Here is a 22,117-nt window from a genome sequence, read left to right on the forward strand (position 1 = left end):
TGTCACCCTGGCAATTCCAGAGAGATACAAATCACTGCCATGTGCCGGGCTCTGGCTTATGCCTATCCAGCCCTATTTAACACTATTCAGTACCCGCAAGGGAAAGAGAAGGGAGCTACTCCAACCCCCGTGACAAGTACTGCGGCCACCCAACCCTCCATGACAGACACTGCAGCTACTCCAACCCCAGTGACAAGCACTGTGGCCACTCAAACCCCCACGACGGATACTGCAGCTGCTCCAACCCCCGTGACAAGCACTGCGGCCACCCAACCCCCCACGACAGACACTGCAGCTACTCCAACCCCAGCGACATATATAAAGCAGGGAGAGGGAGTGCTTTATTTACCTATCTGGATTATTGGCAGTGGTATGGAGAGGAATTAGAGTGTACAGCCTTAGCAAGAGAGGCTAGTTCAGACAGAGCCCTGCAGAAATGCTGTCTCCAGTATCCAGTGAGCCTATCAGTACCTAGCACGGCTCTCTCTGTGGTGTTGAAATTTGCTTTGGAGATCTGCCCATAAGTAAAAGAGATTTTGAAACAATCAAACAAAGGTACAGTGATTCTTTGTGGGAAAACATCCATTGGGTAACATCTACTGAGGACAACAGGGCCATATTCTACAGATTATTACGGGGTATTTGCTTATTACTCAAATTTTTACCATTTTTCTTCTGAATAGAAAATGTTAGTATCAGAAGCCCTTATATAATCTGTAGAAGTGGACAGTTCAGACTTTTAATACAAATTTTAACGAGAAACCTTCACCTTTTCAATCTTCTCTATTTTCACTTATTTCCATCCCCCTGTCTCTCGGCAGCAGATTCCCAATGTGCAAACAATGAAGAAAAGGCAGTAACAACAAGCCAGGCAGGAGTACCAAGATCAGAGCAGCTTCGTCTGCCATTATCTGCCTCAAAACATGGGGCACTTAAAGATTTGAATAGCCATCCAAAGAAGTGAGTCAGTCGAGGCGTCACTAAAGCCTCCGAGTCCGAGATGTCACGGAGACCGATACCTAATGACATGGGACCGTTACTGTCAGCTCCTGCTGGCCATTTACGAAAGCATCATCCCGTTCTCATCCATCCAAACGCTCTCTGCGTTTCTGATCAGCACTTGTTACAGGATATAAGGCACAGAGGTATAAGGTACCTTATAAGGTATAAGGCACAGAGAGGTACATAATCGGAGCAGATGCTTTCCTCAGAGGTCTGAACTTTGGGCGGTCAGTACAATATTGAACACTTCTGACACTCCTTGTAACGCCTCTGTAGGGAAGTGAATACTTTCGAGTCCTACAAAGCACTCAAAATGCCTAACGGAGCGGAAAATACTTCATGCACTTTTAACAGATAAATTACCACCAAAAAAAGGATCATTCAAAAATAATCAAAGCACAGCAGTGTACCTGGACGGCAGGGCGGTGGAGCCATCACTAGATGGTGTTTTAGGACTCCAGAAGGATTGCCACAGTTTCTCAATATAATGAAATTGAAGATTCATTACAACATCCCAAGTCGCCTAACAACAAAGAACGCAACTCATTAGCTGCCCTCCTAGCACCTTGACACACAGTGTAAGCATAAATTTCATGTGCTGCCATTTAGCTTAAATAATTTACAAGAAGAATAACAGAAAGGGCATTGTTTTAATAATCAACATAACATAAAACAGATCCCACAATGAAAAAATAACATAAAGTGCAGTATTTCAGCTGTAATACCTAGCAAATCAAGCATCCCCTATTATATTCTAGCTTTTCCCAAGAGCAGGATACGAGATGAGCACATGAATTATCTCCCACATCGATTAATAAAGCAATCAAAAATATTCCAAATAATCACCTCACAGTGTCGCCTGTAAAGAACCTGCAGGGTTTTCACATCATTCACGGTGACCCCTTCTTGTAAGAGGATGTTACCTAGATCAGGGGCCGGGAACTCAGGAAAGGCATGGGTTACATCTAGGGGAAAAAAAAGGTGGGGAAAGATGGTGAGAGTTAGGCAGGACTCAGTTACGCCAGACTACTGATGAGTGCAAGGTGCTGCTGTCTTTCATGTTTCAGCTGGGGATGAAACAGGAGAAAAGAGGCCGATAATCTTGTGCTTTCCCCATTCATGCTGCTATACTGGGCAAAAAGTGAACAATTGCAGCCCATTTTATTCAGTGTGGAAAGGAAAATGTTTTCTTTCTCTCTGTAATAAAAGAAACAAGAATACATTGTCCTCATCTACTGCGCCTCCCATTAGATTTTCTCTGGAGCCTGAAAAATGTCTCTCTGGTATTTTGAGTGTACAATAGAAAATATAATTGGACAGAGATGTATCAGCAGCAGTTGTACTTCAGAGGAGGCTCAGAGCTGGCCAGGGTTTGGTATCTCTGCTGGAGAGGATGGAGACACGTAGATCCACGACCAGCAAAGCCAGAGAGCCTGTCTCCTAAGGAGAAGGTCCGTATGGATCGTCTGCATCTGATACATATTGCAGCCTTTGCAATGAAGAGACTCGCTCTTCTCCCTCCGGCTGCCTGTCTTAGCAAGGCTCTTCAGGACCTCCACGCCTTCCATCCAACTGGGACAAAACCTGATGGATTAAAAACATACTTAGAGGGAACCAACAGGCCTGAGGGTACAAGGGAAAAGCCTTCCTGTGGGTATGGGAGTCAGCAAATAAACTTAGCAAGTGTGATGTTACAAGAGCTTATTTAAATATATACTATATATTATATATATAATATACAATACTGTAGATTTATTAGCAAAGCAAACAAATGCAGAACAGATGGAGCTTGCTGGACAAGACCTTCCTTCCTCTTAAAGTTATAAGCCTAGACGTGAGGTATCTAACACATGAAAGCAGCCTCCTCACCTATGAATTGCTGATGATGTTGACTTTGAGCAGCAACCGATTGCTCCGGCGTAGTGTGCGGGTTACTATTGGACCCACTCTCTGCCATGCCATCTGTCTTCTGCACTGGTCTATACCTAAATTTAGAGTGTGGCTTGGGATTTACAGAGGCACAAGCAAACACATAGATGTTATTTGCAACACAGTCATGCAGACTTTTGCATTTGTCATGTAATACAGGAGGTTAACATTCAAGGGCAGCGTTTTGAGGGTTGACTCTTTATATCATCTACTCAAGTGGAGGGGGAAAATGAGAACCTCCTTTTGAAAAGCACTCCTCAAGACAGAATGAAAGGGGTTAGGAAGTTTGCCCAATGTGACACCAAAAAACCAAGAAAATGAGAAGCAGAGCTGGAGTGGGTGCCAGAGCGCAGGCTCTCAGTCTCGGGAGCCAACTTTTGCATTTACTTTCTGTTTGGGAGCTGAAGAAATAAATTCTTCTGCTCCTTCTTCACTCCAACAAGAATCAGAAGTGTCTGTGCTTCCAGGAGGCAATTCCAAATTCCTTTGTATGTTGTGTTTTTATATTCAAAATTGCTCAGACGTAAGACAAACCACAGCACTATTTAACTTGCACTGTGGCACAAAAAAAAAAACCAACCCAAACAAAACCCCAAAGCCACCCAAGCACAACACAAGCCCCCAAGTTCTTTACACTGATTTGGCAGAACAAGTCCATAGGTGAGGTCCTAGGACAGTTCGGTCAGAGGGAGGCAGTGAAAAGCGGCACATACGGTGGCATTCTCTCTAGCAGTGGGCTGGATCAAGCCGCTGGCAAACAGAACAGGCAGATAAACGCTGTTTCATAGAATCATAGAATAGTTTGGCTTGGAAAAGACTTTTAGAGGCCATCTAGTCCAACCCCCCCTGCCATGAGCAGGGACATCTTCCACCTGATCAGGTTGCTCAGAGCCCCATCCAACCTGACCTGGAATGTTTCCAGGGATGGGGCATCTCCCAGAATTGTTTTTGGTCCCTTCCACTACTCAGAGCAGCCAGTGACTTGCAGCCCCCTCTTCCACAGCTCAGCTCTGGCACTTCAGCAGCATTTGGCTCTGAACAGTCCCAACACGCTCCCTTTGCTCCCAAGACAAGCCATCTCCCAAGATGGGGTCTGCAGCTTTCTTTGGGGAGGACCCTTGCCGGCGGCAGCGTCGGGGGCAGCGCTAGCAAGCTCCAAGACGCTGGGAGCACCTACCTTTGCTTCTGATGGATGGGCTGCTGCCTCATTGCCATGTACTGGGTGTCCTCCTGCAAACGGTTCAGCGGAGACTCTGGTTTTAGACGGATCCCGTAATAATGATATTTGGAGTTTCCCCTGGAAGTATCAGCGTTGAAATTGCTCAGTGTAAGCCAGTCAATGGAAGGGACATCGTAGCCCTGCAATTTACTCTTAGGCTTGTTTTGACAATACACCCTACTTCTTACAGCACACATCGGTTTGCTGCCAAGCGCTATTTGAATGGCTGAATTAATGAACTACGGAATGCCATCATCCCCTATAAAATTTAAAACCACATGTTGCAAAGTTCAGTGACATCCACATTTAAAACCCAGCAAGGTTTGTTCCAAGTAACCCATGGTAACTGGAGAAGAAGAGACAAGTGTCACAATACAAACTGTTACTAAACAGAATGACAGAAAGACCTCAGGGGGCACTTTGCTGTTTGATCAGGGCTTAAGGATTTGTTTTTTCCATAAAAACAAGCTTCCATCTTTATCTAGACTTGAATAAAACAAGCCTGACTGAATAGTCAACTGTGATAATAAAAATGTCTTTCTGTCGCCAGCACTTTCACAGCAATGGCAACAGGCTTTGATGTGGCTTTGGTCTTGGAATTGCTTATTTCTGTAGTTTTGTGAAAACTGAAAGCTTTCTGCAAGCAGAAGAGGCTGTAATTCTTTTTCCTTTGGTGGTCAGCAAAGCTGCTGTGATGCTCCTTAGGTGAATGCTGTTCCCTCACATGAGACAGATGTGTCAGTTCAAGTTTTTCCACCAAACTGGAATTTTTTAATCCCCAAGCATCTGCATTTGGGAGCGAGAAGGACAATTATGCAGCCATGGATACATGACGACAGCATGTCCAGCTTGGCTTTAGCCAGTTTGCTGCTAACAATGCCCGAGCTGAGTCCTCAGTGGGAGGGGAGACTGAGACAGGGGAGCAGCACCAGCGCCTCTAGGGCCCTCTTATCGGGGCTGCGTAAAATTCATTTGCTGTGTCACTATGACAGGGTCTGGAGGCACCTTATATCCAATAATGCTTCCCATTGGAAAATTCCATAGAGAAATTTGAGAGGAATATTTGTCAAAGAATTAACCCATTCTTCCTCACTGGGGGAATTTTCTCTTTTCAAGGGGACGGTTGAATCGTTCAGCCTTTTGCACTGTACCGAAGGGGTTTTACACAGAGCGCTCAGGGATGACATACGTGTCGGCCACATCTTAAGTGATTTTAAATGCCTGCAAATTAAATAACAGCTGCATTTATAATCTAAATGAATGAATAAGAAAATAATGGTGGACAGCTATTTCCATATTTATTGAGGTTTCCTATATCCTTCCCAGCCTGCACATTTGCAATTATAAATGGGGTTTTTGCTTGTTTGTTTTTTTTCTTTAATCCTTGATGGGATTAAAGAATTTCTCTCCTCCAAAGAAATTACTTCAGAGGTCTTGCACTTGAACCAATCTACAGAAATCCAAACTCTCCCCTGCTCTTCCTATGACTGTTGCGTCCACATTCCAGCTGTGAAATGCCCAGGACACATCTGGTTTTGTTCTCATTTAGAAGCCCAAATATCTAAGCTTGAATTTTATGATAAAATCTTACACAATCAGAGGAATCACTGTTTCTCTAGTGTATTAGCTACTTTTTTAAAAATTTGAAGCGGGGATAAAATGCAAACTCAGCTATGCAAGCTGTGCAGATACTTCGGATGCTCCCTTGAAGGACACGTATGTAATTACAGCAAGTACACTTTCTTATGTTATGCTTTTCTTGTAACATCCCATGGATCTTTGAAGTTTTAAAAGAAAAAGTTCCGTCACAAGATTTAGCCTGACATTTCAGGAATTTAAGAAATAAGCCATTTACATCAGTACAGCTTGTCTGCATCAAAGATGTGGGCACAGGTTCTGTTCTCAGCTGTGATGGAAGAACTGTACTGGACCCAAAGGGAGAAACCATTTCACTGCAGCAGAATTCTGGGCTCTGCAGCTGACAGCAGCAATCGTGAAGACGAGTTACTTCATCTTTTGAGACGGTAATGGAATGAGAAGAAGCCTAGGTTCAAATAAAATATTCTTAGACTCCTTAGGAAATGGACTTAGACCAAATTCCGCTGTGTGGCTGGAGAAGGCACTGTCACCAGAGACCTGGAGCATGTCTGGAATTAACTGTATTGTCAAGCCTCTCACACCACCGATTCACGGTGAGAAAGCAGCTTTGCCTCACAACACATGGAAATTACTTCTGTACCTCAGAACAGCAATTTTTTTTCTCCACAAGGTTACGGTTGGTTGTTTCTGTAGATCTCGGAAGACCCATCCCTGCTAAATGAAGCTCGGCAGGTTCTCAGTACACGTGAGAGGAGTTGTAGAAGATTTTTTGTTTTTTAAAAAATGTCGATTCATACTGACCTGGTTCCCAAGCGGCGAGTCCTCAGCCCCATGAACACCGACCGGATCAGTTTTCCGAAGGAAGCGGCATTCACTGGATCCAGTTTGTGATCCTGGCAGTGCCGCAGGTAATGGTTGTAGAGAGAGCTCCTGGGAAGGCTGACGCCTTCCGCCGTCTCATAGTTGTCCAACAACCACTGGAGCTTTATGTATGGAAAACATAAATAAATAACGAACACATGAAAGTCTAAAGAGGGCTGGAACGGGCTGTGTAGGACAATGTCAACGCTTAAATGCCAGGAGAGACCATCTGACATTAAGAGTTCAAGAGAACTTAATGCTGGGTGGTTAATTTATATAAGTTAATTTATATAACTTATGCCAGTTGCATTTTTATAAAAGTTAAAGGACCCCCAGCCCAAAGGTAATAACCCAACAAAAATGCTGTCAGATTTTGCAAGAGCATTAAGACAGAGTCCGCCTGCCATCTCAATGTCCGCCTCGGATTTGGATTAATTCCTGCAGAGCCAAAATAAAGCTGTTAGAACTCATGTTTTCCAAGAATAAAGATGTTAAGATGCTGCCTAAGAGGGATAAATTTTAGGGGAACCAAATATGCTGCAAAGTCTTTATTAATTTGAAGATTGGCATGTCTGCAACTGTTCCCTTAACAATAAAACTAATGGTCACCAAAGCAACCTTAAAAACCTGAGGAGTTCCATCTATTTTTCAAAATTTACTGTCTGAACTTCTGACTTTTCTGTTGATTAAAGTTTGCAATTAGATATAAATTATTTATACCTAGCTGGTCTGAAAGGGCAGGCCCGGCACACAATGTCAGCACAGGAATTAAAATGCAAAAAGACAAAACCCCCAGTCTCCTTTAACTGCCTAAATGACTTCAGCATCAATAAAGTAAGTGTTACATTAAGTGAATTTCTGAAGGAACCAGATGCACAAATGGATGAAAATCAATAGCTTCAGTAAGAGCCCTTTCATTGTCATTACAGACATTTGGGATTAACATTTTCAAGACCACCCTCTCCACCCAGAGCTCCATCCCCACATGCGTAGGAGGCACAGCTCCACCAGAAGCAGCTGCATTCACACCAGATCAGAGGCGAAGCAGACTCAGGTTGTGAATGCCAAAATATTAGCCACACCATCTCCTTACAACAGAGAGTTCAAGCACATATTGTAATTAAGCACAGACTTAGTATAGAAATCAGCGGGATTTAACCATGCACATGGATGTATGAGTTGGCCTATGCTTAGGTCCTCTCCGCTCATACTCCAGTATCTGGCTCTTTTCTACTGTTTTCTCTTGGTGAAACTTTGGGGTTCCAATTCACCACTGTACTTGAGGTTTTTATCAGTAACTCTGTGAAAATACAACCTGAAATGTGCAGTGACATCTCTGACACCTCACTCCATTGAGTTATTTTCAGTTTATATATTTCACATCCAACTTTGCTCTCACACAAAGGCTTTTCAGCACCTATGAATGTATGTTCTGTAGTTATCATTCACATATCCAAATTTAAACTTCTGCTACATAAAATGAGCTGAATCCAAAGCTGTAGAGTTAAAACTCTTTCATTCATTTTAAATTCATTTGGGTTTGATCCGAAGAAACCACAAGTTCAAATGACTGGACCCATCAGTTTTGGTGGCCTCTGGAGCAGAGCAAGGGCTGCCACAGCTGGAAGAAGAAAAACCTCCTGGCCATTTTCCCCTCTGTCCTGCTTTTCACAGAGCTGCTTGTCACCTTCCCACCTCCCTGCAGTTACACATCACCTAAGACACTCTTTGATGTGTTCTTCCACAGACAAAGACCTTTCTAACCTCCAAACCCTGCAGTCCTAAGAGGACTTTGCTAACGATCCGCATCTCCCCATGCTCTCAGCCGCAGGAGAGACATCCCTGGGAAGCCCCCAAAAGCCGTTCGGTAGCTCTGAGCCTCCCCCACCCATTAAGGCATCTCGAACAAAAGTGGACCCCAGTGTTTCTGACATAAAAGACCAGCAGGAGCTCAGTTTTTAAGTAGTCCCCATCTGTGCTAATTTTGGCCCATCCCCTGTATTTAAAAGATTCATGATTAAGAAGGTTTGAGGGTTTTTTTAACCATTTATTCTATTTATCCTACTGAAGACACTGAATGTGGATCAGCTATTTATTTTCTAAACCTGTTCTAATCCCAAGCCTTAAAAAAAAAACAACATAAAACTTGCATGTTACTATGGAAAATTCAGATATAGGTAAAAACCTCTCATTTAAATTTGATCCTGGACATTTTTAGTCTAATCCCAGATATTTCTAGAATATTCCCTTCATCTTCCTGCTTTCTCTTTCTGCAAGTGTCTTTTTATATTCCTTTAAACATTAGAGTTTCACAATATGAACTCCCCCTATTGAATTAGAAATATATTACAAAGCGCACAAAAGAGCTTAAAAAGAAATCTGTCAGAATATAAATAATTTTCAAAACATGATTTTTGCTCTTCCTGCATTAGTAATAAGTCCAGGCACTTAAAATGAGAACATTAAAGATTCTCTCCATTTGTATCCTTTATTCTGTTTACTTTTTGAATTTCACTCCATTGTGACAATGATATCGTACAGTTTCACTGCTGTTTATACTATGATCAGGTTCCAATAAAATCACTATGTGGCCGTATGCTGCTTTGTTTGTTACCGGCACTGCAGGGGAACATTGCCATTTCATTTCTACTTTAACGTTAATTCTATTGACCCTTTGTTTTGATAAAAAAAAAATCTTTAGCAAAAACCTCATCCTTGTTCGACTGAAGGATGGCTCTTTAAGGATGGAAAAAGCGATAAATGGGGCTGAGAAAAGAAAAAACCTTTTTTCCTGAAGGTCTAGGTTTGGAGAGGTTCTCTCACAGGCACTTCTATGAAAAAGAAACCAATGAAGACACAGATTTGTGGTTCATGTTTAAGGTGTTTTATCTGAGACTAAGAGGAGCAGGTTCTTAAGCCCCCGCACAGTCCAGCTCAGAGTCAGGACTGACCCTGGGCCACCTGCGTGCTGCTGAGCATCCCCAGCTCAGCGACGGGGAGGAACCAGGAGCTCCCTGCTCAACCCCATGTATCTTTTGCAATTAAAGTTTCATCAAAACCTATGTATTGTCTTGAAAAGTCTCTCTTCTAGAGCGAGTGCCTGTCAGCTCTGGTCCCTCACATAGTTAAGTCCCGAGCCATCATGTGTGATGAGCACAAGCTCCTCCATCGCCCGCCTTTCTCCACGAGCAGGAGATTCATCCTTCATTAGGTCATTACATTCCTCCCCCGTCCCAGGGAGAATTACTCCCTTTAAGATTTTTTCTACTTTTCTGTTCAGTCTCGTTTTGGGTGTTTCCACCTAAACACCATTGGGGGTTAGATCTTTGCCTTAGGGGGAAAGCTCCATCAGCACCTTCACCCACAGGGAAGAAGTCCAATGGTTTTTTGGGGGGTTATTTGGGGTTTTTTGTTTGTTTGTTTGTTTTTTGTTTTACAGGCAGTGAGGAAAGAATACATTTTCCCCTATGAGTGCTGTGGATATCTAGGAGCTGCAGGGCCTCAGGCAGGTTATAGCATCCAAGTACTTCCTTACATGCCTAGCTCTAGGCATTCGTGCACAAAAATCGTAGTTATTTTCCTCCAATTTCTTTGCATCATCTGCAAGCTCATAATTGGCAAAGAAGTAACGCTCTGACCCAGCGACTCTGGAGTACACTTGTGAGCTGAGCTTTTTCAGTAACAGTAATAGATTGACATGATTTCATTAGAATCACCACGTGTCGCTGGGGTATTAACATAGCTTAGGCTTCCAAATTTGATGTTTCAAGTGCACTTAAATAACCTTTCAGAGTTTTTGAAACTAAATTAAGTTGTCAAGTGTGGCTCCATTTCACACTGACTTTGTTTAAACAGCATTATGTAAAAAATTCCCTCTTGACTGAGGTACCTTTAGTTGTTTTTTTTCTTTAAAAAAAACCCCAAGATTCCTGGCATGGCACATCTGCTGATGGCAACAAAACAAACTGTTATCCCAAGAATTTAGATTTGCAAAATGTGAAATTCAAAACAAGGGACAGAACACTTAATAATAAACTCTGCAACCTTAAGACTAAAAGCAATTCAGTCACAACTAAGTGCAATCAGCATTATCTCACAACTTCCTCAGCTGCAAGCTTTTGTCAAGCTCATATTTTGCTTTCAGCCTTGACAAATCACAGTCACCTGCTGCTTCACTTTCTGGTTCTCATGCACCAGCCTGACACTACTGTGTGTCAGTCACACAGCATTTGGGATAGCTAATCCTCTGTCTGGTTTTTTGTTTTGGTTTTAACATAAGGAGGTGGGAACTGCAACCTTGCGGAGAGCAGAAACCCTTGTAACAGAGCACGTGCCAGGGAAGGCGTGCAGAGAGGTACAGAGCTGCATGTGCATCGGGCTGCCCGTACACTGCGGTCAGGAGCAACTTCTGGCAGCCTCCAGACTCCAGGTGGGAGATGCCCCGTCCCTGGAAACATTCCAAGGCAGGTTGGATGAGGCTCTGAGCAACCTGATCTAGTGGAAGATGTCCCTGATCACTGCAGGGGGGTTGGACTAGGTGACTTTTAAAGCTCCCTTCCAAGCCAAACCATCTGATGATGATTCTATGATTCCAGTCCAGTCTCCTACTCAAACCGGAGCTCACTTCTACAGGAGGTCAGGTCCCTCAGCCCAGTTGAATGGCTCATTCAGTCAAATACTGAGGACCTCCCTGGGCAGAGGCTGCACAGCCTCCCTGGGCAACGGCACCAACTCTCCAGCTCTGGAACGAGATTGCCTGATCTGGCTCTGCAATGTGCTACGTTTCCTACAGGCACTGCTTGCACCACCACCTCGTCGTTATTCCCACGTGTCTGTAGACATCGCTCCACACTCCGGGAAGGCAGAGCAAGGACACTGGAGGTGCACGGGGCAGCAAGGGCCCCACAAGTTTCCTTGGCTCAGCTCAGGCTCTGAGCCTCGGCAGAGGGAATTAACCACCCTGGCCCTGGAGCTGCCCAGGGCAGCACATTGCTCGTGCCTGGACCAACATCTTCAGCAGAGACAAGCGGGGAGCTGATGTGTACACAAATGCTCAGGAAGTAGTTCTTTTGCTTTAGAATTTGTAAGAGAACTTAGGCCTTATGACAAACGATGAACCCTGATCTGAGAAGAAAGATGTTCTTTACTTCTACCCTGCAAGACAAGGTCAGGGAAGATCTGATCAGAGGCTGGATCGGGCCCCAACTCCATCCTGCACAGCCTGCGGTCAGATGAAATCTCTTTTCTATCTTTGCTTTCTTTCCTCTGCCCTTTTCCTGCCTTGTTTCAAACCTCCTTCAATACCACACCATGACCCACACCCTCCTGCTCTGCTCTGTCCCTTTCTCCACTGAAACAAGAAAAATTCTGCAGGGCAACATTACCCTTAGACAAATCTTCATGGCACTCGGGGCGCAGCACGGGTGTGGGAGCACGGCCACAGCCTGGGACGGGGGGATGTGCAGAGATGCTCAGAACAGGAACTACCAGCCTGATTCTGCAGGTTTGTGTTTCCCCAACTATAACAAGGAACCTTCAATTTCTAGAAGCTGAAATAAGGATCAAACTCATCCAGGAGACCTGGCTTGGAGTTCAACATCAGCTTAAGAGAATCAGACCGAGAGGTTTAATGTTCCTTTCATTTTCTCAGACTATTTCTCTAGAGTGAAGAGGGCAAAGATTTTTTTTGCAGGACCCGAGAATGACAAAAGATCTGCCCCTTAAATACAAAGCAAAAGGAAATCTGTTAGAATAAAGAAGTACCACTTTGAGCACTGCTGCTTCTCAGTGCAGAACATGCTTCAGCCTAATCCAAAACATGATGAAGTCAAGATGAGTCCAATGACTTCAACAGGACTTGAATTAGACCCTTCAAATCCCACACATGCATGTGCTCACTGTGAAGCGTTACTGCACGGGAGCCATAAACCATGACGCCAAAGGCCCAGTAAAATAGCGGGAACTTCACACAAAGCAGGGAAATCGTTGGCATAGTGAGGAGAGGTCTAGCAAGTGGATTTAGCATAACGTAACAGGAATGGTCTTCCTGAGGCACAGAAAGAGGCAATAAAGGCATTCACAGGAGCAGGATTTTGGTACATGCTATCTAAGGGATATCTGTCATGATTCAGGCCAAGTTATTGCTGTAGAAATGCTAGACATTTTCCAGCCATCTTTCAGTTCCAGTGAAAGAAAAGAACTTCCTCAAATGTGTTTATCTAATTGCCAGCAATTTCCATTGCCAGGCAGATGAAATAAATAAACACAGGGTAGAGGCAGTTAACAGAATCCAGAGCATCTCATAAACAAACATTAACATCATGGCACTTCCTGCAGATTCTTGTTTCTTGGGAATGGGCTGCTTTGGGCAGCACAGCTGAATCACAGGCTGCATGGAGTGGCTCGTGCTATCAAATACAACAAAGGGCTACAAATAACGCCCCTACCAAAGCAGGAAAAAGGTTGTAAATTCCAATTGTAACTTACATGGCTGTTGAGCAAACTGCTTTTGTGTGATGTAATCCCTTCATTTTTTTGTAGGTTTTCAATCGCCATTTCAAGCTAAATAAAATGTACACGGGGAAAAAAAAAAGAAAAAAGAAAAAGAAAGGAAACCAGATAGTTAGCAACAGCCAGGATTATTATTTCTTTATTAATGTTTGAATGATTAATGCTTTACATCAACAGGCTTGTGAAAAAGAGGCAAACAGATGAGGCACAGTCCTTATAGGATGAAGCTGCAGAGATGTTACTGTATGGCATGCAAACTACCACCACAGCAAGAAACCCTATTAGGGTGAAAGAGCAAGACCAGGGAGCCTTTAATCTTTCGCTATATGCATTGCCCATTTATAAAAGAGGAGCAGTTTTCCATCTCCTTTCCCCTTCACGCCCAGACCAAAACACCAGACAGATACGCTGGAGCAGGTCAAAGGAGATTTGCTACAGAGAAGGTGCATTTTACCTAGATTTTTCAAGGAAAACTGGAAGTAATTACTTCGGTTATTATTACTTCTTAACATTTTGACAAAAAACTAATGGCAACTAAATAAAATGGGCACAAGGAGGGTTGCCACACAGAATGCATAAGCTGGAATGGGTAAGAGATCTTTGCTACTGAAGAGAACTGCAAAGGGGCTCTGAAGGAAGAAGACAGGTTTCAATTAAGTGAGCTTCTTCCTGTGAAGACAGGCCAGCACATCTTGATGCTACTTGTGCTCGTTTCCATTGATCTCAGAGCTTCTCCAAGAGGAGTCATGGTGAGGCGTTCTGGCCCCTGAAGAGCCCCCTTGCTTCCCTCTGTCTAGCTTCTGTCCTCCACGTGGCCCACCTATGGCTGCTGCCATGCACCCGGACACTTTCCTGCACCCTGCTTGTCTTCTCCTTTCTGCTGCTGGAGCTCCCTTGGCAATCTCTGGGAAACTACTTAGCAGAGGGCTGCTGGTCCCAGAGCTCTGGTGCCCCTGAGCACAAGCTTTTTGCAAGTGAGGAAGGAAAAAAAAAACCACCAAAAAACCCCACCACATTAAGGGACTGGCAGGAGCAGAACCTGCTGTTTCTCTCCAGTAGAGGTTCTCAAACCCCTGTTATCTGTGACCTGTTAGTGCAGGCAGGACAAGGCAGCACAGATCAGGCAGTAAGACTTGCAGTCAGCAGCTATCTCTAGCATCTGTCCTCATCTGTAGGCACATGCACAAAGCATCTGCACAATGGTCTGTCCATGGCCTCCTTCACAGCTAGCTACCTCCCTGAACTCCGGTTTGCACTGACTCATAGCACGGGGAAGATAAAGGCTGGGATAAAACCAGCCATTTACAAAACCGAGCTCTGTCAGAAAGGTGGGACAACAGAACAAATCAGATCTAATTTCTGAGGTAACATTCAACAGCCAAAGCCACAGCCTGGGCCATATCTGTGTCCGAACATGATACTCTGTCCAAGCACCTCCAGCACATGTCCCTGGGTTTCCATCCAAAAGTGCCATCACGGTGGCACTTCTCAAGAAGTTATCAGTGAATTCAAAAAAAGGGTCAGTCTAAGACTATGTGTCAGTGGGTTTTTTTGGGAAACCCATCTAGCACACCGTGATGTACCATGAGGAACCAAAGACTGATTGCTGACGCAGCCTTCAGGAAATGAGTTGGTGTTAGAGGGAGACACCATTTCCTTCCTCTGTTCGAGGAGCAGCGCAGTGCGTTGAGCAACACCTCTTACGCAAGCACAGAAACACTGCCCGTCCTTTCGGTAAGCGTGCTGATTTGAATGGACACCTTGCATCTGCAGAAAAAAATATTACAGGGGAAAGACTAAAAGCTCTTAAACTGCCCTGCATGAAGGTGAGGAGCTCTGAGGACCCATTTATGGGAGGTCTCAAGGATTTCTTCTCTTGGTATAGCCTGATTTAAATGAAGATTAACAGTGCTCTATTGGCACAGACACTGAATGGGCCTGCTTTCATGTGTTCAGCCCATTCAATGGAGCAGAACATCATTATTCCAGCAGATATAAAAGATGGGTTTCTTTAAATATCTGAAGATTTTATTTTAGTGTACATAAAGTCTTCACCAAACATCCCTCAACCTCCTGAGGCAGCTCTTACACCATTGCTAATTCTGAAGCGCTACCTTATTCCCAGCCTCCTCTGAAGATACTCTCTTTGCTTTCAAGGTCTCGGTGCTGGCTCTGCCTCAAGAATTCAACATCCTTCAAGTCCTCTCACTTCCCCGTTCCTTGCAGCTGCCTCTCATGTTGCCAAGCCCTCACATTGCTGGCCACTTCGACATCCATCCCCTTTGCACTGCACCCCCAAGGCCACACACAAACACTACAGCTTCCTTGTCTACATCTGCATGGACTGTACTTTTCTTTCTCTCTACAAAGCCCTTATTCCTGCCCCAAATCTATTTTGCCAGGACTACAGCCTCTCTGGCCTCTTTAACACCAGCCTTTCCTGTTCTCTGTTTAAGCAATACACTGCAATGAAAAATAATGTTCCCGTTGATTTGATTTAGTCATTGCTCTCTTTAAGCCCTCCACTATCAGTTCACCCATTATTATGTGAAATTGAAAGCAGTTATGGCTCTCTCTATCCCTCTCCAGCTTTGGTCTGTGCTGCAAGAACTGAAAGCCACACAGACACATCCCTATAGTGTCTTCCGGACAAGCATCTACACTATTTGACCCCCCTGAGCCCCTCCACGAGAGCCACAGCCATTTTGGGTTAAAATACATTCTGAAAGTTCATTCCTACATGCAACAGAGTGAATTTATTTCAGATGCATTTTCATAAAGGTCACTTCCTAAATTCTTTTTTCCTGAACAGCTTTATCCCATGTGATAGACAGCTACAAATTAAATCTGTTCATGGGACATTTCTATTGACACATATTCTACTCGTGCTTTTTTACATTGTGCCCATCACCACGGAAATTAAAAAAAAAAAACCAACAACAAAACCCCAAACCAAAAACCAAGAGTAATGCTGTGCAGCGTTGCAAGATGCCATCCCACGCAGGTGACAAGATCAGCAGCTACTTCCTTCAAAATAACAAGCTTGAGCAAAAATCAGAGGATGGTCCAATGCTAGTTCATAACTACAGTTAAAATACACGCGCACACACACAATTCTCACACCAGACATGAATCCCAGCTAATCCAGACACCTTTGTCATTTTCTCTTCCACCCAGAGCTGAGGACTTTTCCCCACAGATAGCTACTTCTACTAAACACAGAGCACATTTACTCCAGGATCAAAGGCAACCTTTCAAAGTACAAAGATTCAAAAAAATGTGAAGTTTGTATTAGAAAACTGTGGAAAAAGAAAGTACAACCTGACCAGCCAGATTTTCACGAGTACTCAGTAGCCAACCACTCGTGTTTTTCTCCATTGGTGAGATGTAGGTGTAATTCAGTGTATGTGGCCAGATTTTAAAAATGTGAACATCTGTAATTATGCTTACATACAAACGTATAAACACACATAAGCCGGTCTGGAAAGGAAGGTGAGCAGAGCTCCAACCCACTCCTGGCCACAGCTGCTACTAAGGGCTGGTAGATTCTCAGATGAAAGCCCTGGAAGCTTCTAGCTGCAGAAAGCCTGGGTTGGGTTTGTATTTGTATCCCCCCCCCCAAGTCCCACACACCTGTACAGCTGTGCTTCAGGCAACCTGGCACCTCCAGTGACAGTTGTAGGGACATGATTAAAAAAATTAGAGCGTTAAAACATTTCTGTTTGATCAGTATTATCCCTAAAATACATTTTCTGTAACACATGGCATGGACAGAATACACAATGGTGTGGGAGATGTATACAAAGGCTTTTCAATCACTGTGCATTTGGCATGATCAGCTTGGCATACCTTATGTGCTAATTATCGACTGTGTTAATAATGGATTTTTCAGGTCTCTTCATAATTAAAAATGTATTTATATATATCTTTATTTTGGGTAAGCCAAGCCCCATGCTCAGATGTTATATTTATTAGAAAATGTAAATATAGACAATTCTTTTGAATTGGAAAGTCAAAACATTTTGCTCAGGAAAAAAAAAACCAAACCTCTGAGAATTTTCTCTTATCTCCACGCTGCATAATTTCAGTGATCCATTCAGAAAGTTTGACAAGCCTCTGCCCACCAGCAACAGAGACATCCCAAACTCCTGTTGAAAATTATGTGTAGCACACCAGTGTCTATTCTCTCGCTTGCAATTGCATGGCATGTTATACAGACATATACACAGTGATAACGATAGGAAGTTTTATTTTCTGAAGGCTTTTCAGTTCCCTTGGAATAATTCCTGGACCCCGAGCTGCAACATCTGCAGGGCTACATACCGTTGCTGGAGAGGAGCGTGAAGTATGTGACAGAGAATGTCTAGTGTTTTCCATCCCCCCATGAATGAGATAGGCTCCCGAGCCGGAGAGGATCGGACTTCCCCCAATGTCCATGGTGATGCCCACCATGTTGTGAGAGGGAATGGCTGTAGGAGAGGATGCCGCTGTAGTCACCTGAGCTCCACCTCCCTGCGGTTCGAAATAGGATGCTGCACTGCTGGGGGCGTAAATCTGAGCTTCGCTGTTGTAGGAGTAGGCGGCTCGTCTGTCAAAGGAACAATAGGGTCAGGAGGTGGAACACACCTGGCGTGGAGAGGAGCTTGCAGAGCTAATCCCATGGACAAAAGCTTCCACCATCTGGACCACCTTTTTAAAAAGACTCGTCTCCATTGTCGGTGGGATTTGCTCTATTGAAATTGAACCCTGTGCTGTAAAAGTCACTCCTGACAATGTTAGTCAGTCCTGTAACAGCCCTGGAGCAAACGCCCACAGCCACAGCAAGAGCAGAGCCCCGGAGTCACTCTGCAGCCATTACAGGCAACCTCGGTACCGAAGGCTGAGAGCATCCCGGAGGGCGGCAGGAGCCGCAGGCCCAAAGCGGGGGGCACAGCAGAGAGGAGAAAGAGGAAACCTTACAAACCCCCTTTCTTCCTCTAGCTGTTATGCTCTGGTTCCTAAAGCTGCTCCGCCTCACCACACAATGGGGTGGGCAGAATCAAATACCAGACCCTTTTATGTAGCAGGATTCCCTCCATGAGGACAACGCCTCCCCCAAGGCTGGAGTCTGGCTGAAACTACCCACACACACACAACATAGCATGTGAAACGGTTCCTCCTCTTCCTCCTTTTACCGGCAGGCAATGCCAGCAGCAGCGCCACGTGGAAGGAGCCTGGGAGGTCCGAAGGGCTCAACCCAGCTGGGAGGGGAAGAGGGGGCTCTGCTACAGCCAACAAGACACTCTTACATGGTTTCATTGGTATAAACAGCTTCTCCTCCTTCCACATACTGGACCTGGGATGGATATACATGCTGCACGGATTGCACCTGAAACAGGCATCATAAACTCGAGTTATGGATGGGTTATTGCCTGGGAACAGCAGGAGGAATTGCATATTACATCCTTAAATGACTTTCAACCTTACCTTGACATTTAGGCTTTCTTAAAAGAAAAACAAAACAAACCCCCACATGCTTAGGAATCCCAAAGGACGTATTTATTTTAAAAGGTCAAATCAAAATAAAGAAATATTTGCTCCATGAGCAGTGGAAACAATGGAGCTGGGTTTCCTCTGCACACATGTCTCAGGGCTGGTTCTCTGCTGACTAATAAGGGTGAGATCATGCTGCAGCCTTTCCTTCAGAGAGGAGGTTGGCAGCGTCCATCTGCACCCCAGCCCCCTTTTTCATTGGTCTGGGAGGGACGTAGTTGCCCTCTGTCAAGCTTTTTTTTTTTTTGCAACTGAGCAACCAAATAAAAAATTGCTAGAGGAAAAAGTCAAGAAAGTCAGACTCACTGTCCACATGAAGCAGCACCACATATGTCTGGTTTCTTAGGAAACAAGGACTGCAAAAGGCAAAGTTCAGATAAATAAAAGCACTTGCACGGCTCTCTGTCACCTAACCTTTCTAGGAAGCCACATGCAGTCAGTATATTTATTTGTGTAATTAAAAAAAATCCCAAACACTTCACCTCTAAAAAAATCTTTACAGAGGAGGACTGCTTTTAAATGGCAATGAAAAGCATCCATCAAATCTTCAAATGTACGAAAGACAACTGCTACAGTAAAGGTTCTTTCTAAACTTTAAATATATCGAGAGTTTCTTTTGCTAAGAAAGAGAGGGATGGAGAAAGCTGCTCTCTCAGTAATCTCCAGCTCTCTAATTGCACGCAACTCTTTAATTAAGAGCAGGGTTTTTTCTAAGCAGCTATCTGGCACAGTTTCGAATGTCGTGTGGGACATGGGGTCCTGTTGACATGGGGGTCCCTGCGTGGTGTCTCACCCCAGAGGTATTACCTGTTGTGGAACCTGCTGAACTCTGGGAACAGAGATTTGCTGCATCTGCGCTCCTTTGGGAGCAGAGCCTGCTGCTTGGACCGAAACCCTCTGAAAGAAGAAGATAGAGTAACATACACTTACTTTCAGTCTGTAACACAAGTGAGTTAGGTATTCCCTTACAAACTTCCATGGAAAGCTAGCCTCCCACTCTAGAGGCAGCAGCACCCCTTACTTAGCGTCCCTGCAGTTCCCATCCTTCCAATGCAATCTGCATCAGACACCAGCCGGAACTCGCTACCCTAAACCTGGGCAGTGCAGAGAGCTGAATCCACGTTTTCTGATATGAACCATCTTTAGGTCTCCACGCAAGCAAATAAGAGCAAACAGCTGATTGACAAGAGGAGTTCAACATTAGGCTCAGTTGCAGCTAAACAAGAACCACTCCTCACACATTCACATTTTCCTCCCAGGGCTGCAAAGTTTCTTCTCTTACGACTGCCATACCAAACCACGCTCTGCCTCCTACGACACGAAATCGCACTCTCCAAGGTGTCGCAGCCCTTATGGTTTCTACCAGCAACAAGGCTCAGATGGTTCTGCATCTCCCTTCAGTGCCACCAAGGGCAGAGAAACGCTTTGTGTTGCCTTGCGACGGTCACCCTGTCCTCCACCTCTCCACTGTCATTTCCACCGTCCCCCTGCTCTCTGTTATGCTCGGCATTCAGTTTGAGGTTGAACATGTGTCTCGTAAAGTGCTAAGCACCTTGCAGATGCAGCAAAACCAGCATGGGGACGTGGTGGATGGAAAGAAAAGATTCAGTGAGGCCCATGGGAACAGAGCCTGGGTACCAGCATGAGAGTAAGAAAGGAAGCATTCAAGCCAAATATCAGTATGGCCTTTTACTGATGAGGACCTTCTCCAAGAAGTCAGTCATCCTCTGTGCCTTGAGGCTTTAAAAATACCCAGCAGATTGGGCCAACTGAACAAAAAGCTGCAAAACTAGAAGAGACCGTGACAATTACTGGCTACCTTATACGTATATTTATGATTTTTAGCCCTCTGACACCCTCCAGCATGCCCTTTGCAACCAGACAGAAATTCTGTTCTAGCAGAATTACAGGGATATGATAATTGCCTAGATTTCTAGGCAGCCTCTCCATCACCAGTCCCCAGGCTGACCTTCAGTAAGTGGATATGTTGAAGATCTTGCAGCTGAGCTAGTGATAAGGACACTTACGCTTATGCCACCCATCACTTAGTCCATTTTCCCTCCAAAAGAGGCTGTAAGGAGGGCACAATGGGAACATTAAAAGCCCTTTTTCAAGTCAGGCCTCAGCAATGCCACCTACATCAAAGTCTCAGAAAGATCTGTTCTTTTCTCCTGCTTTTCACCCACTCTCTGTCATTGTTTTTACCAAAGGACAAGTCTCCTCCTTTGGCACAGCTGCCCAGCTCAGCTACTTGTGTAATTTGTCACTGCCTGTCCGGTTGCTCCTACTACCTTCCAACCAAAGAAATTAATCATCCCCAACCTGTAAGATGAGGCCATCCTGTTCATACAGCCTTCTCTCACACTGAAAGGCAGACCAGTGATCAACACCACCAAAGGCTGCAGCCTCACACCAGTCATGCTGCCAGTAGCTCATTCCTAGTATTTTCCTTGTGCCACTGGTGAGAAGGGAAGGCTCTAGATGCTCCTCCTCTTCAGCAATCTTCCACTATCCCCTGGGTCTTCCTTAATCCATGGGGTTCCACTCCTTACCCCATGTCATGAGGACAGCACCGGCAAAGGCTGGATGGGTAATTTCATAGTCCAAAGCCAACAGGTTTTCTAAACTTCTTTAACATGTTGTCACAGTCAAATTCACACTAATGACTGACAATCCCCAAGATCCTTGACACTACGGATCAGCAATATCCGCATCATTACAATACGAACAAGAAACGTCACCCAGAGAAATCAAAGATGGCAAGGCTGAAAGATGACAGAGCTGGCCAGCCACAGGCTGAATCACACAATGTGAATGTCCACATCTCCTGGTGAATCAAATGCTCCTACCAATTCACATTTTTTAATTGTTTCTTTTCATCAGCATCCAATGGCAGCTACTTCTGCTCACTTGGGAGTTGGAGGTGTAGCCAAGTTACACCCACCCATCCTCCTATCCCTCCAGCTTCCTGCAACAGAAGCTTCTTTTGATGGTTCCTCAAATGGCATAAAAAGGAACCAGTTTTACTTAACCCTTCCCATTTTCCATTAGGTAGTTTTCATTCATCAGCTGAAGTTATAATTTCTCTCCTATCAGGAGGCCTCCCAAGTGCATCGTATTCATGCATATGAATCACAAATCCCCACTCTCCAATTTAAAATGTCAGGATCCACCTACCAAAGGAGGAGACCAAGATGTGGCTCCACCACCCTCTCCCCGCAGTAGCGCTCCCTCCACCTCTCCTCTGTTGAGCTCGGTACCCTATTTGCAGAGGTGCCTTTAAGGACAGTTTCATTTTCTCCTGCTTTTATTGACACACCAAATAATGACAACAGGATATTATACTGAAGCAAACACCAAACTGGTATGAAATTACTTCCTCGGGTAGCTAAGTTAAAAAATCCCATGTTTTAAAGCTTGCATATTCGTTGGGCTAATGCATGAAATATCTATGGCCTTTATCAA

At 44.5% G+C, this 22,117-nt stretch overlaps 1 protein-coding gene across 5 annotated transcripts in view; it reads right to left on the bottom strand.

Annotated features, from left to right (window-relative positions):
- Positions 1 to 22,117, bottom strand: part of RFX2 (regulatory factor X2) — an 89,170-nt gene that overhangs the window by 16,234 nt on the left and 50,819 nt on the right. For 3 of the 5 annotated variants that reach the window (XM_064469397.1, XM_064469396.1, XM_064469395.1), the window contains exons 3-11: positions 19,460 to 19,549; positions 18,409 to 18,488; positions 17,444 to 17,708; positions 13,097 to 13,171; positions 6,551 to 6,732; positions 4,109 to 4,228; positions 2,872 to 2,987; positions 1,849 to 1,967; positions 1,413 to 1,525 (exon numbers count right to left, since the gene is read on the bottom strand). In XM_064469397.1, coding sequence (XP_064325467.1) covers positions 1,413 to 1,525; positions 1,849 to 1,967; positions 2,872 to 2,987; positions 4,109 to 4,228; positions 6,551 to 6,732; positions 13,097 to 13,171; positions 17,444 to 17,708; positions 18,409 to 18,488; positions 19,460 to 19,549 — 1,160 coding nt within the window. The remainder of the gene's footprint in view (positions 1 to 1,412; positions 1,526 to 1,848; positions 1,968 to 2,871; positions 2,988 to 4,108; positions 4,229 to 6,550; positions 6,733 to 13,096; positions 13,172 to 17,443; positions 17,709 to 18,408; positions 18,489 to 19,459; positions 19,550 to 22,117) is intronic. The other 2 variants (XM_064469398.1, XM_064469399.1) reach the window with 2 other exon arrangements.

Source organism: Phalacrocorax carbo, chromosome 19, assembly GCF_963921805.1.
Source record: "Phalacrocorax carbo chromosome 19, bPhaCar2.1, whole genome shotgun sequence".
In the NCBI taxonomy this organism is placed as follows: Eukaryota; Metazoa; Chordata; class Aves; order Suliformes; family Phalacrocoracidae; genus Phalacrocorax; species Phalacrocorax carbo.